The following is a 16,032-nucleotide window of genomic DNA, read 5'->3' as shown; positions in this document are numbered from 1 at the left end:
CGGGTGGGGCGAGGAGGCAGGGAGGAGAACCAGTCATTGCAATGAGGGAAGTGACCCTGGACAATGAAACCTGAACAAGGTTCAGGAAGGAATAAGATCATGCTGCCCCGCACACTGCTGCCTCCTCCACGGACCCCGGGGCACTGCCCCGCCAGGACCCAGGGCAGGTTCGGCAGCAGCTGGGCAGAGTGGGGACCGGGTCCTAGGAGAAGGAAGCTGAGGCTGACCCCGCTGTAGCACAGGAGCCAGTCTTTGTGTCCCAGCTGGGCATTCACCCCGGCCCTGGCTCTCCTCCACACACCACAACGAGGAGAAAGGCTGACGCCCCAGACCACCCTCCGAGGGGACTTTCTCCCTGCAACTTGGCCTGGTGGAGGGGGCTGCTGGAGGGAATCCGGCTGCAGCGCTGGCACACCTGGCGCAGCTCCCCTACAACCCGGAGATAAGGTCCAGGCGGCTTCCCCTAAAAACCACAGGGCGTCTTGTGGACGACAGCAAGGCCACGGGCTCAACCTCGCGGCCAGAGCCTCGGCTCTGAATGTAACTCCTCTGCTGCCAACGTCCGATGGACCCGAAGACAGGTGAACCCCGAATTCTTAAATCTCCACTTAAAAGCAAGTGCGCCCTCTCCCCCGCAGAGAAACCCACGTTTTCACCGATGAACAGTTTTCTTTAAACTTTACATCCCACGTGTTTTCTGGAATTCTGCTCCTGCTTCTCCGGAGACTGGCCTTTATGCTGTGGCTGCTTTAGTTAGGGCTCGCCACCCCGAATCAACTGGAAGTCCAACAGAGAAGGGCCGGGCCCCTTATTTTCTCCGACTCAGCACTGTGCCTGGGACATGGCTGGAGCCTGGAGCTAAGCAGAAACGGGGGGGGGCTCCCCCATCTCCGACTTGGGCAGCAGGAACGGCCAGGCTGGCCCTAGGGTGCACGCCTCTGCCCGTCCCTCCCCCGTAGTCCTGGTGCGGATGGGCCAGGCAGGAGGCGAGTAGGTGGCCAGACAGTCGGGCGCCCCAACACCCCAGTGCAGATGCAGCTCAGCCCCCAAGTGGGCTAAACACACCCCGACACTGGCCATCAGTGGTCTCTCATGCACACTGGGAAGACAGTCCTTTGAAAAGTGGAGTACTGGGTGGCTAAGTGGTTGAGCATTTGCCTCTGGCTCAGGGAGTGATCCGGGGGTCCTGGGATGGAGTCCCACATTGGGTTCCCCACAGGGAGCCTCCTTCTCCCTCTGCCTCTGTCTCTGCCTCTCTCTGTGTGTCTCTCAGGAATAAATAAATAAAATTTTTTTAAGAAATTGGAGTACAGGCCTTCCCCTCCACTTCTCCCTAGGGACAACAGCCACTGCCCCGCAGGACACAAGCCCCCACCCCCCCAGGGAGGAGGGAAAGCTGAGGCCACAGGCCCTTCCTCTCGCCTCAAACTCACTGCCAGGGGCCCCAATGGGCCCCTTTCTCCACCTCCAATTGCCTCAAAGACAAGGTTTCTGCCAAGGGAAGGGAGGAGGACTATACCCCTCCTACACACTCCTACCCCCCCCCCCACTTCTCATGTTATTTCCCACTTGGTGTCTTATCGCCACATTTGTTAAAATGGCTGCCACTTAAGAGGTGGCAAGCAGTCAGAAACACAATCTGGAGCAAAGCTGATACTAAATAACTTCCTGAGCCTGGCATGTCTGCCAAGGCTCCCCTCCGGAATCACAGGTGTGTTAAGGGAGAGGCTACACAAGGTGAGGAGCAAAAGACACCTCGAGTTCAGCCTTAGAAACATGCCTCTGCCCCGGGAAGGTTCCTTCCTTCTCCAAACTGCCTGGCATGTCTGCACCAGTGAAGACTGATGCTTAGCACTTACCAGGAACCCCCCTTCCCCCATGATCCTAGGCACCTCCAACAAGCATATGCAGATCAAAGGGCAGGAAATAATCCCTGACACTCAGATCCAAGCTGCCAAAGCCTCTCACTCAGCCAGCCCAATGGCGCCTCCCCTTGTCATTTTCCAGGTATATATACTGAGACTCAGAGGTCTGAAGCCAACCAGACAGCCAGGGGGTGAAAGCATCTCCCAAAGAGTAGCACCCAGGAAACATCAGAAAGGGTCTGGTTGTTAGACAGCAGGATTGGTTGCCATGATAAAGCTACTCAGCTGGACACACATGCGCTGTAATACATAACCTCGTACCACTGGCCCAGACAACATGCATTCCCAATGGCTATCATCACACTCATGACCTTTGAGAATCATCTCTAACCGCTTGCATGTGAAGAAGAGAAATTCAGTTGACAGACCCCCCCCCCGAAGCCCATCTCCCATGATGCAGTTTCAAACTCATGCGCCCCAACGGCGCCCACCAACTCACCCACAATGCCCACTACTGCCACCCTACCCCAGCTGAACACACTGCTGTTCTCCACTGCAGCCACTGGGTGTCATTGTCGCCCCCCCCCAAAGTGAGCTGGAACCATCCAGCACTCATGGGCGGGTCAAAGGACCCCATCAGGTCAACAAGATCCCACAAATAACTCCTGCACTGTGTCCCAACTTCTTCCTTCTTCCGGAAAGACACTGATGACTGATCATGGAGTACCCATCATGTTCCAGCCACTTTCCACACATCGTGTAATTTAATCCTTACAGTAACACCTCCCAGTAACACCTTACTTTGCAGGGGAAGAAAAGGAGACCCAGAGAAATTAAGTAACTGACTCAAGTTCAAAAGAAACAAGGAAGGGGAAGGGCAAGGACTGGAACTTGAGTTTGATGCCAAATTCTATGACCTTTCCATGCCACAATTCAGCCTCCCTTGAGATATCAGACTCCGAACTATGGGCTCTAATTAAATCAAATTATTTTTGCCATGGCCCTCAGAGATGCTGGCACCTGGGAGAAAGCCACATGCAGCTTTGATCAAAGGCACAATCCCAACAGGGCAAGCGAAATAGCACCTCCCCCCTCCCTGCAGACATCATGGTCTAGTGCCCTCTTGTGGCTGAACATGGAACTGGAATGAATGTGGATGGAAGGCCCTTAAGGGTGGATTGGAGGACTCAGAGGTCACCTCCTTCCCACTGGATTCCTCAATTCTTTCTCCCAGGGCTGGACCCAGAGTCCCATCTGTAGCTGTCAGGCGTAGTCAATTAAGGGAGTCTGGAATGGGATCATCCAGTGAAGGGAAGTTACTTAGGGCAGGAATAGCAGCAAGACCACATGGGTGCAAGGGTCTGGTGAATTAGTCTGCAGAGAAATTTCCCAAGTCCAGAGTGCCTGGGACCCTCTGCCACTTGGTATCCCAACTGAGTCTATCAGTGGGAACCATAACTATCTCCCTGTTCTTTTAGTAGATATGTGCCTTAGCCATTTTGGGGTTTGTTTGTTTTTCCCAAATACATACCATCTTCATCTTTCTACTGTTTCCTTTAGCTTTGGCCAGGTTCTGGCTCCCCTCATGTAATTTCCTCCAACCCCATGCTTCAAGGACCCTGAAATGTCACTGCCCATCACCTCTGCAAGACTCCCATCGCACCACCTGCCAATTTGGCCTCTGTGTACTTATCATATGCCAGGCACTTAGTATAATCTCATTTAATCCTGGCAACTACTCTACAAACATGGATATGTTTAGCCTGATTTTTCAGAAAAAAAAAAAAAAACTGAGGCTCAGAGAAGTTAAGTAACTTGGGTGAGCTCACACAGGGGCAGAGTCAGCATTTAAACTGAAGACTGTCTGGCCAAAGAAGCCACTATTCTCCCTATGACACAGAGCTGCCTCTCAGACAAAAGACCAATTGAAAATCTTGGGCACCAGAATTGTTCTAACAGAAGGCTCTGGATTAGAAGCTTAATCTGTCAGGGTGAGTCTGATGACCTGGAAGGAGGAAAGACTGAAAGCAGGATGAACAGATGAGAGCCGCAGAAAGTATCTATGCCTGTGAGGAGAAAGTTCCGGAGTATAGGAAGAAAACCGAGGAGAGAACGCATACACTTTCTCTCTCTCTCTCTCTCATGAAATCTGCCAAAACCCTGCATTATTACCATGGCCTCCATTTTTCAGATGAAAAACAACATCTAAAGAGTAGCCAGCCCCAGGTCACAGAGCTGGTAAGAGGCAGAGTTGTGATCTCCAAGCTTCACTGAGCAGGTGCCACCCAAAGCAAGGTCATATATGCAAATGCCCTCCAGTCCAGCTGGAGGGTCATACATGTTAGCTTCATCCCTGCTCTTCGGCTTCAAAAAAGTGTCAGAAACGAGTGGAGGGGTGAACCTAGGGGGTGTAGTCAGGTAAGTGTCTGACCAGGTTTCAACCCAGGTGGTGATCTCCAGTCATGGGATCGAGCCCTGCATCAGGCTCTGCACTCAGCATGGAGTCTGCTTCAGATTCTCTCTCCCTCTGCCCCTCCTGCTCTTCTCTCTCTCTCAAATAATGAATAAAATCTGAAGAAGAAGAAGAAGAAGAAGAAGAAGAAGAAGAAGAAGCAGGAGGAGGAGGAGGAGGAGAAAACACTGACCACAACAGAGAGCGTCCCACCTACAGCCCTGGGTCTGGCAGCCATGCGAGAGCCCATGGGACAGAGTCATAGGACCAGGCTCCATGAGCCTAGCACCCACCACAAAAGCAGAAGACCTGGGTGGCTCAGTCAGTTAACTGCCTTCAGCTCAGGTCATAATCCTGGAGTCTTGGGATCAAGTCCTGTATCAGGCTCCCTGCTCAACAGGGTGTCCGCTTCTCCCTCTCCCTCTGCCCCCTGTTCCTGCATGCATGTGCACCTGTGTGCTTGCGTTCTCTCTCTCTCTCCCTCTCTCTCATAAATAAATAAAATCTCTAAAAATGATACTAAAAAAAGAAAAAAAAAAAAACGAAGATTCCATCTCCAAAGCTGACAACCACATTAGCAGGACAGGGCTCATTTATGGACCAACGAGCGTGTGGAACAAGACGGCACCCGCTCAAATGCGAGACGGCCTGGAACAGATGAAAAAGAGCCAAAGTATTCACAGAGAGGAAACAGTCCAAACTAGCTGGTCCAGACAGGGCCTTCGACCCTAATTTGCAAGGCACTCTCCTACCCACCAATTTAGATGGGTATCTCTGAGGACAGACAAGGTCTGGAGAGCCTGAAAGACAGCACCACGCTCTCGCATCTGGTAAATATCAGGACCTGGTATTTACTGAGCAGCTACCTGGTGTCTAAGTGATTCCTAAGCTTGGCATGAGGGGAGGGAGGGAGAAGCGGGAGATGTCCCCACACTTGGGCCAGTCTATCACATGGCCTGAGGGAGTTCCTAAAGCTCAATTATTCTGTGACACCAACCCCACAGTGCAACTGCCTATCAACTTCTCTGTGTCCACATCAAGATCTGCCTGGGCAGGCGCTATGTGCCATTCATTCTTCCCCAGTACCCCCCCACCCCCACCCGTGCAGGTGTGCTGACCCCTGCTGCTGCTGCTGCAGCAACCTGAGGGGAAGGACAGCACTGCCCTCGGGGTGCCCAGAGCAGCCTCCCAGCCACCTCCTGGGAAGCTCGGTCCGTATCTGTGGCTGGACCGCAGCTATGATAAAGGCAGGACCAGCTCTGCACAGAGGGGCCCCGCCCAGGGTGCAGCTGGCCTCCCTGCTCATCCCTGGCTCAAGAAAAGGCTCTGAAAGCCAAGCCTGCCAATGCACATCTCTCGCCAGGTTAGTGCCACCTCCCAGGCGCAGGCTGTGGAAGGCAAACACCAGCCTGCGAACGTCTCGTGCGCAGCACTGCCCTCTGGTGGCCACGGGGGGGTCGACATGCAGACGAACTTGGTGGGCAGCGAGCCAGAGGCTTTCGGGCTTGTTTACCAAGACCTCAGACGTGATGTGCACAGCACACAGAAGAGATGCACTTGTGCGTGTGCAAAGACACCCCCAGCGCGCACACAGGGCCCCGTTTACTGTGGGAGGTGGCCGGATGGGCACTGCGAACCTAAGATTGCTCCCTTAGCGCTCTCGCTCTTTGCAGGAAACCAGGAGCTCCTTTCCCCGCCTCTGGAAGAGCCCAAACCCCTCAGCCCCACAGCAGCCGCCAGCAGAGGGTGGGGAAGGAAAGCACACCAGCTGGGGAGGCAGGGCCCCGTGCCAGGACAAGCTGGGTGACTGAGTCAAGCCCATCCACCCTCTTGAGCCCTCCGCTCCTCCGTGGTAGAACTGGGCTGGACCCCAATTATACCCGAGCCCCTTTCCAGATCAGATGATTTACATTTCAAAGTCTTGATCTCCTCCCTAATTCAGAAACACTCCCAGATGTCTAGAAACGGAAACGTCAACACAGCACCCTGCTATTTAGACAGCCCATCAAACATGTCACCACACTCATCTTCACAGGGGCCCCGTGAGGGAGACAGGTGTCAACTCCCAGAGGTGACCCAGCTCCCAGAAGGGAAAAGTGAGTCCAGAGAGGTCCGAGGACGCAGTGAGCTCCTGCAGCCAAGCAGCAGCAAAGGTGGGGTGTTTCCACAAATCTTTGCCCCACCATCTCAGCCACGGGTGGCTGCTCCGTCTCCTTCCGGGAGGACAGCTGCGGCCACCCCCCATGTTCCCAGCTCATCCCTGTGCAGAGGCAGACGGAGCTTCCATGAGCAATGGGGCAGAGCTGAGGCAAAAGGAAGGGTGGAGGAGAGGAGAGCCTGCTCATCTGAGGAGGAGGCAAGAGCAGAGGCAGGAAGAATTAGAAGTCAGGGAAGATTCTCTGAACATCAGCTTCCAGCTCTAGCTGCTCAGCACTCCAGACACCTCCCTGCTATTCTTCATCCTCCAGCCGTCTTGAAACCCCAAAGCTCTACCTGGGAGAAGCCATCCAGCCCTCCACTCTCTGATTTAAGGCCTCTCGGGCCAGGGACATGGTCCTGCTGACCGCCCCTCAGCCCAGAGCGGAGCTGGTGAGGACCCAGCTGCCAGCTTCCTGAATCCCCGCCAGCCTCAGCTGGCACCTGGTCTCCTGGGGTAGTTGGCCTAACCAAAGGCCAAGACACCAGGGGGTGGTCAAGGGGGCCTGGGAAGAGGGCTTGGCTGAGACATGGCCTCGGGGGAGGCTCCTGTCGGGAACAAGTCAAGAGGGGAGCCTCAAAGCGTCCCCAACTGTGAGAGGCCTGTCTGTGACCATGCCGGCCAGAATGCCAGGCCAGCATCATACCCACCATCCCATCTGCCTTCCCCTCCAACCCCAGCCTGGGCCAACCTCACCCAGAGAGCTGATATGTGACAAAATAAAGGACCCTTCTAGGCTTTCACATCTACCTTTTTTTTTTTTTAACTTTATTTATTTATTCATGAGAGACACAGAGAGAGAGAGAGGCAGAGACACAGACAGAGGGAGAAGCAGGCTCCATGCAGGGAGCCTGACGCAGGACTCAATCCCGGGTCTCCAGGATCAGGCCCTGAGCTGAAGGCGGCGCTCAACCGCTGAGCCACCAGGGCTGCCCTCGCGTCAACCTTTTTAATTCATTGATTATGATGGTCACATATCCATGAATGACTGCGTACGTGTGTGTCCACCAGTATATATTAGCATATCTAAGAAGAGAGCAAGAGTCCAGGCAATATAGCTTCATGTGAAATGTCAGATGGCTCTGTGTGGGGAAATTAAACAAGTCAAATTCTGTATCTGCACTCTTACCCGATCTGTAAAATGGAACTCATGTTAATTAATGCATTAATAGTACTACTCTGAAAGGATTGGTGTGAAGTCATAATAAAATATTACCTCTCAAGTGCTTGTCGCAGTGTCTAGAAGAGAGGAGGTACTCAGTAAGAGCTAGCTGGTGGCTAGGGAGAGGCCAGGCCCAGAGGATCCACTGGGGAAACCCAGTTGCCATGTTCCTCTCCATGCCTGATGATTCTGAGAAAGGAATCCTGCCTGAATCTCTACCACCCAGACTGAGGACCCTGTTGATCAGACAAAGCAAATGGGGGGCTGGGAGGCAGAGGTGAGGCTGGAGAGAAACAATGGGCTCCCAAGCCAGCTGAGCCCGCAGCCTCCCCAGTCCTGCCTGTAAACAGAGCAGAGCAGAAAGCCTCACTGAGTGGATCTCTAATTGGCGTGGGCTGCAGGCTGCAAGGAGCCCTGGGGCTGCCAGTCTCGCATAGTTGCTGCCTCTGGGGACCCCAGATTTGGAAACATTGCCCCAGCGGGAGACACAGTCGTGGGCAGGGCTCTGGCTTTGACAGAGTGCCCAGGACAGGCACCAGGCCAGAGCAGGAAAGGGTGCTAGCACCTAGGCCTTCTAGCAATACTCGGGCCCCAGGCAAGTCATCGCCCTGGTCTGGGCCTCTTACAGCGCCTCCCGTGTGGAGCATGAGGGAAGGGACACTTGCAGGGGTGCCTCGTAGCCCTGAGCTCTGCTGAGCCCTGCACATGGGATGAAGGCAGAAAACTGAGGAACCCTGTGGGGCTTCCCAGGGCTCCACTGGGCACTGAGCTTCTGTTCTGGCCTCACTGGAGTCCTCATCCTTGGAGATGCAACCCATCAAAGAGGAGTATGAGTTTCCCAAAGTGGAGGCAGCTAGGGGATAGATGACAGATGACTTGAGCTGATGCCTCAGGTGGATACCACCAGATCTGAGGGATCAGGTCCAGCCACCACTCAGGCCACACTTAGACCCAACTGCCAGGACTCTCAGCCATCCTCCAATTCCTCACAGATGGACCATGCCCATAATGCCACCCCTTGGGAGAAAAAGAACTTTCTGGATGAAAACGAAGCCATAAAGGTATCTAGCTAAAGGACCACAGCCAGAGAATAGTCCATGGAACCACAGAAGCCATGAGAGAAACACCACAGAGGGAGCCACAGGACTCTTCTAGAGCTTTCCTTTTGGGAGATATGCAACTCAACCCTTTTCTTGTTAGTCAGTAAAACAGGACAAATAATCCCTGCCTAAACACTTCAAGTAGTTTAGGCAAAAATAAACCCAACCTCTGTAAACTGGAAAGCATGAAAAATGCTTGGGGTATTCAGGAGGTAAAGAATTTGCTAGACAGAAACAAAAAGTAGGACCTGAGGGGTACTAGGAGATAGTCTTTTGAGAACTGGCCTAGCTCTTGGGGTCTAGGGGGCCTTTGGGAATCATGGTCCAGTGCTGAGATTCCCCTACACTATCCAGCCAGATTCCTCCTCTCATTTTCCCGGCTCTCCATGCCTGTCAATCAACCCCTCCACTGGGCACTGAGTGGAACAGACCCAACAGACCAGGGGAGCCAAGGCATTAGGGTCACCTCTTCTACCACAACACTTCTCCCTCCCAAACTCAAGCCCTTCCAATCACAACAACAGCGGGCACCGAGCCTTTATGACTATGCCTGCTTGAGCAATAAAAATTTTATCTTGTAACCCCTGAACACTCCTATTTATTAAGTTATATGCTTGTATATCTTCAATCCATATGCTAAATATTCAATATTCCCTTTTCTAGACAAGAATAATTTGAAATGGAAGTTCTAGCATGTTCCTCTCACATCCAGTGGAGCTCCCTGCTACAGCAATGAGTGGAAGCTTTGGGAGACAAATCCTCGCTGCCTTGAGCGTAGGCTGGAGAATGGAGAGCCACATAAAGCTGGGTGTCCAGCTCTGACAGGCTGCAGGTCCTAGTGCAATCCTAAGTGTGGCATTTGGTCAGGGAAGTTGACTCCAGACTGCATGGCACTTTCTGGGTGACCCAGAGTTCCAAAGAGGTGGGAAGGAAAGGCATGAAGAGGAAAATGGCCAGTGGCTAATGGCCAGAGAGGGAGTACCTGTGCCCTCCTCCTGGTGACATCACAAGAGTCAGCACCAATCCCAAAGACGGTGCCCTTAGAAGTGGCCTCACATTGCCTCCATGGGGTGCTCCCTGCGCCCTGGGATGGCATATGTCCAAGCTGGAAGGGACACTGCCCCATGGCTTCAATTCATTGTTGAGTTACAGGCTCAGAAAGCCTACAGTCCCCTCCTACAGCTCACAGCGGGTTAGCGGCAGCACCAGGGAGGGACTCGTGTCTCATCCCTTTCTCTATTCCCACTCTCCCTGTGGTGGACTAGAGGCTCCTAAGGAAGAACAGAGACAGTGTGGGTGATCCCAGTATAAGCCACTGAATGGGGCCCAGTGGCAGCAGAGATGCCACGGTAAGGGCAAAGGTCATCCCAAGGGAAGGTCACAGTCCAGCCACCCGCCCACCCAAGAGCCAGCTGGGGTTAGGACCTAGTCCCCCCCTACAGTCCGAGGAGGAGGAGGCAGGCAGGTACAGGCAGGACAAGGCCAGAGAGCATCCCAAGGGAGCCGGCATCAGGCTCCTCCCTTCATCACTGCAGCACGCTCCACTTCAGCCAGGCAAGAGGGTGGTCGGCCCCTTGCAGGACCCTGAGCTGCCTCCCAGGACTCCAGGATCAGCCCTCCAGGGACCAGTGCCCAAGCACTCTCAAAGCCAGGGCCACGGTGGGCTGTTTTTACCCCAAACTGCCATGTGCTCACATGCCCTGGAGCTGCAGACATGACGCTCAGAGCTCCAACGTGCGCCTGGGAAGATTGATCTGGGCTTGTGGGGGTTGAGGACTCTGGATCCAGGGAAGGGCCTGGTCTCCAGGCAAAATCCCAGGGCCTCTAGAGCCCTGGGTCCCCAGCTTTCATCCTGGAAGTGCCCTATCTCCCAGGCCTGCAAACACTCCCCCTTCTGAATCTCACACAAAGGCCTCCTATCTCAGCCTACCTCCCTCAGGCCTAGTCTCAGGGCCTGGCTGAGCTCCATGATGCCCTTGGGGCCTGGCTCACACTCCAGCCTGCATCCCAGCTCCCATGGGTAATTGTCAAGGCTGGCTCTCCCCTTGATCCTTAGAAAGGCTGAGAATCAAGGAACCAATACAGCAGCCAAAGCCCAAATGACCCCTCACCCAGCCAGGCGAGGGCCTGCAGGGAATACAGGGGACAAAAAGGGACCAGATAGCTATGAACACCAGGAATCCTGTGATGGCTCCTGCAGAGACCCAGTGGGAGGCTCAGAGTCCCAGCCAAGAGCTCAATGGTCTTCGAAAGCCTTTGGCTAGCCAGCCCCAGGAACATTGGGCCCCAAGAGCCATCTCCTCCCCCTGGAACTTCTGACAGTCAAAGGATGCACCATTCTGACCCTGGGGCAGGCTTGACCTAGACAGTGGATCCAACTCCCAGCCACCGCCCTCTGCCTTTGTGACGTCAGAGCCTGGTTGGGCGCGGCAGCGTACGGACCCTTCTAGGTAAGGTTACTGTGTGCCATGAGCTCCAGTGGCAAAGGAACTGGCCTCCTGAACAAAAAGAGGCCAAGAGGGAGAGAGCCCTTTAGGAGGGGAGGAGGGGAAACCCATACTTCTGCCCCGATGCCTTGCAGCTGATTCCCTCCTGATAGTGGTGAGGAAGCCCTAGCCCTCAGCCAGCCTCCGATGGGCACCCAAGGGCCACATCGCACACGACTCTGAGAGGAGGACCACTGGGAATCTCTTGTCCATCAGCCAGGGAGGGACCTCAGGTTCTCTAGCTCCACAAAAGAGGGTGCATCTGTGGAGCACCGCCCCCCCTCAGTTCCCTTACCTAGACCTGATAGAAATGCAGCTTCTGCCCAAGCTGTACCCTTAAGGCATGCGCCAGCAAGAGCTCCAGGCTGATGGAAGGCTGGAGGACCCCCTAACTCCCTATCTCTGATAGCATCAGAAATCTGAAGAATGAATTATTTCGTCCTGCAAAGTCTAAGCTGCAACTCAAGTCCCCTTCCCAAGTCATGCCGAAGGCAGGCCTCCTCCCCTGCCTGGAGAGCCTCTGCCTGCCCTCCAGGCCTCTTGCCAGCCTGCTTCCACAGGCATCCCAGCAGAATGGGGGCCGGGCCTTGGTGTTAACACAGACCAGGACCTAAGCCTAGCTCACCCCTGGGGCTACGTGCCCCAAGAAAAGTTACTTTGCCACCCTAAGCTTCCATTGCCTTGACTAGAATAGGAATGGGTGACATCTGCTTCCCAGGATGAGCATGATGCCCCTCCTTCTCCCCACAGTCCTCTGCCTCTGGGCCAAAGGCTGGGCCCTTCCCAGAGTTCAGTCAATACCAGCCATAGATCTAACAGGGCACTGGGGAGAAGATGGGGTGAGGAAGGGTCATCAGACCCATGACTTCTGACCCTCCTCCCCCACCTGCCAATCCATGCAGCTCCTATGGGAATCCAGTTCCCTGGTTCTTAGGCATTGGGGTGGATTAAAGGAAAGAAGTCCTGCCTGCTTGCCAAAGAGCCTCAGTCCTGAAACGCGGACGGGAGCACACAGTCTCCCAATCCACTCCCTGCCCACTGTCCTCCAATACGTCCCACTGGGGTCCTCCAATGGCAAAGGGGACAAGAGGCCGCACCATCCTCTCCCATCACCCACCTTCCCAGCACCTCCATCTCGGACCCTTTGCCTGGAAAGAGCAGCCCAACTCCCCCGATGAAACCACTTCCCCAAGCATCATTTTCAGAGGAGCGACACCTCTGCCTGACTACAGGAGCCTACGTGATTGTGGCCATCCCTGCCTCCCACTGGCTTCCGACAGATACACATCCTTGGAGCGGAGAACTAGCTGAATGAGTCTCACCAGCTCCCAGACAGCCACACCAGCAACCTTCTCTGAAACCTTTAGCCCACCAATCCCCCTGAATATCCCTAGATCCAGCTCCTGAGCCCCTGGACCTACTATTAGGCTCTCTCTCCTCCCCACCTCACCCTCCTGCACACACAAGGCCCTGTGGTGCACTTCCAAGCAAGAGTTTCCCTGAGGATCAGGCTCAGGACCCTCTTCCCCCCATCCCCATGCTGGGGTGCCGGAATGCTGTAGCCTACAGAGCTGGAGAGGCCGAGTTGGGTCCATCTAGCTCCCCCCCACCAACCTCTGGCTCCCCCCTTGGGCTGTTCATCTGGTCACGTCAGGCCCACCAGCTGAAGATAGTGAGGAGGTGAATGGCAAAGCCCAGATATGGGTCAAGCTCGCCTCCAGGGCCGGGAGTCGGAGACATCTCCTGTCTGTACACTTCCTCCAACTGTTAGCTGTAAGCCCTCTCTCCATTAAGCCAACAGGGCTGGCGGGCTTCGAGAGCCTGGACGCCCCATTGCTGAGGCAAAGGGAGGGCTGCCGCCTGGCAGAGGAGCGCCAAAGACAGATTCGGCTGGGCTTGCGTCTGCCCAGACGCCTTCCTCCAAGAGACCCCGGCCAGGACTTGGGCACAAATCCCTCCAGGCATCCTATCCACTGTGAGGGTCCCCAAGGGGTGTGGACCTTGGGAGGGGGATAAAAAAGGAATCCCTTGAGCAACCAGAGTACTGTCCACACCCTTCTCTGGATGTCAGAATGGGGGAGCGGGGGGCACCTGGCCTCGAGGTCATAGAATTTTCGAAGAGATAGGCATCTTCCCTGGGCTCTGAGCTCCTCTCTCCCCCAGGACCATGGGGCTTCTGTCGCCGATCCCTACCCAACGGGAGGCAGGGAATGCAGGCCACCACGGGGCTCACTCAGACGGGGCAGAACCGAGCAAACGCCGGTCAGAGTTGGATTTTCCAAAATAAAAAAAAAAGAACCTCCAAGATCACATAACCCCCCTCCCCAAACCACACCGGCCACCACCCCCCTTGGCTCCCTTCTCCATCCTGACTCGGAATCGCCGGCGCAGTTACCAAAGCTCACAAGGACGGGATCTGTAGGCGCCCAGATGCAGCTGAGGGTGGGAGAGGCGAGGGGGGGTGTCTCGGAAATGCCCAAAATGGGGTTGGAGAGGGCGGGCGAGAGAGGAAGGGAAGAGGTAGGCGTCCATGACGGCCTCGACATGTCCAAAGTCTCCCCGCGAGCTGCCAGCTCCCAACTTGTTTACTTGTCAGCGTGTTTGTTTCCAAAAGGAAACAGTTAAAAGACCTGGGCTGGGAGGCGAGCAGCCCCCGGCACCTTCCCTCCCGGGCTCGCGCCGCCGCTGTCGCTGTCGCTGTCACTGCCGCCGCGGGGAATCGAACCTCGTCTACTTTACGCCACTTGCGCGTGGCCAAACTGTTGCTATTCCGCGGGGGGCAAAGAAGCCGGCTCGCGCCCTCGGCGACGAGCCCCGGCGGGTGGGGGTGGGGGTGGGGGCGGGGGCGGGGTGGGGGTGGGGGGCGGGCGCGGGAGCCGGGCCCTGCGCGCCCCGGGCCGGCCGGGGTCCCCTCCGCGGGCCGTCCCCCGCGCGGCCCCGGCTCCCGCCTGCCAGGGCCGGGTCACCTGGGCTGCGCAGCCCGAGAGCATCTCCCGAGCCACGGCGAGCCTGACGCGCGCCCCGCGGGCAGGGGGAACGGGCGGCGGGCGGCGGGCGGCGGGCAGCGGCGAGCCGGGGCGGGCGGAGGGCGGCGGGAGCCGCGGAACCAGAGGGGAGGCGGGCTGGGGAGCGGCCGCCGACTTACATGGAAGTGATATTCCTGGAGATGTCCGTGATGTTGATGCTGGCGTTCCCATTGCTGTTCCCTGAATCCTGCCCTTCCAGGAGGGGGAAGAGGTTCCCATCGTCCGGCCGCCGGCAATTGATCTCAGTCTTGCTGCAGACACAATTTGCAGGGCAAGCCAGCACGGAGCCCACATAGTCCAGCCAGACGCTTCCCAGCAAGAAAATCCGCCAGAAACTACACTTGGCTGGGCAAAGAGAGACATCCATCTCCGATCGTGGCTTCTAAAAAAGAGGAGGAGGAGAGGAGAGGGGGGTGGGGTGGGGGGAGTGGGGAGAGCTGGGGGGGAAGGAAACAAAGACGGCGAGGGAGGGGGGAAGGGGGAGGGGGGCCTCTGCCTTTGAAACGCCGTGCGATCAGATGCAAAATCCTTCAGCGTCTGAAACCATCGCGGCCGCCGCCGCCGCCGCCGCCGCCGCCGCCGCCGCCGCCGCCGCCGGGTGGGAGCCGCGGGGAGCGCCTAGTGGCGCGGTCTGCCTGGCATGGTGGCCGGCTCGGCGCTCGCCGGCACGCCGCTCCGGGGGCTCGGGAAGCGAGCCGCGCTCTCCGACTCCGAGACTTTGCAGGGTTGCAACAGACGGTGGGGAGGCAAAAAAGAAAAAGGGGGGGGGAGGAAAAGGAAAATATGGTGCTAAAGTCACCAAGTCCCACCTACTGGGCAGAATTAAAACGGACACACCTGCAAAACACACACGCACACGCACTCACACATGCACACACCCGGAGCCCGGGGGGAGGAGGAGGAGGAGGAGGAGGAGGAGGAGGAGGAGGTGGAGGAGGCGGAGATGCAGTCGGAGCTGCCGCAGCCGCCGCGAATGGCTCGCCGCGCGCCTGCAGAAATGTACAAGTGCTCGGAGCCTTACGAAACGCACGGGTTATCGGAGCGGCTTCCTCGGCTCCCTCCCTCCCTCCCGCTCCCCCTCCCTCCTCCCCTCCCTCCTCGCGGCCTCCTCCCCCCCGCCCCCCGCCCCCCCCCCCCCCGGCTGGGAGCGGCAGGCGAGCGGAATCTCCCCCCGCCCTGCCTCCCCTTCCCTTCCCCGCACCCCACTCGCTCCCCGCCCGTCCTCCCTCCCCTCCTCCCTCCCCACCCACCCACCCACCCGCCGGCTCGCGGCTCTCGCCCGCACCGCCACCCGCAGCCGCGCGCCCGCCCGCTCCACGCCTCGCGGCCCGGCGCCCGCTCGCCGCAGCCCAGGGTAAACCGAGGCGGAAGGGAAAAAGTTGCAGTCGGGCCCGGGAGGGTCTGGGCTGGGGGGGGAGTTGGCGAGCGGGCCGCGCGACGCCGAGAGGCGCTCTCCTTCCCACTTTTTGGCCCTCGCGCTGCCCGGTGTTTTGCTGCAATCCGGACCGCGAGAGCAAGGGAGATGGACGCGGCCGAGGTGACCGGGGAGTGCTCCCGGGCCCGGGGGGGGGGGTGCCCGGGGGGGGGGGCCGGGCTCGGGGACGGCCGGCCGGGGCTGCGGGAGCGCACCCGCGCCGCAGAGAGGCGCCCGGAGCCGGGGACCCGGGGCCGCGGACGCGCGGTCCTCCGTCTAAAGGACACTCCTTTCCGTGCCCGCGAGTCCGGGAGCGGGGCTCGGCCGGGA

General features: G+C 57.1%; 1 protein-coding gene across 3 annotated transcripts in view; it reads right to left on the bottom strand.

The window, feature by feature from the left end:
- Positions 1–15,324, bottom strand: part of NTRK3 (neurotrophic receptor tyrosine kinase 3) — a 377,133-nt gene extending 361,809 nt beyond the window's left edge. For all 3 annotated transcript variants that reach the window (XM_055326704.1, XM_055326705.1, XM_055326706.1), the window contains exons 1-2: positions 14,785–15,324; positions 14,408–14,670 (exon numbers count right to left, since the gene is read on the bottom strand). In XM_055326704.1, coding sequence (XP_055182679.1) covers positions 14,408–14,655 — 248 coding nt within the window. In that variant the 5' untranslated portion in view covers positions 14,656–14,670; positions 14,785–15,324. The remainder of the gene's footprint in view (positions 1–14,407; positions 14,671–14,784) is intronic.
- Positions 15,325–16,032: the final 708 nt, after the last annotated feature.

This window comes from Nyctereutes procyonoides, unplaced genomic scaffold (genome assembly GCF_905146905.1).
Source record: "Nyctereutes procyonoides isolate TBG_1078 unplaced genomic scaffold, NYPRO_anot_genome, whole genome shotgun sequence".
Classification (NCBI taxonomy): Eukaryota; Metazoa; Chordata; class Mammalia; order Carnivora; family Canidae; genus Nyctereutes; species Nyctereutes procyonoides.
This window is presented reverse-complemented; position numbering and strand designations above follow the sequence as displayed.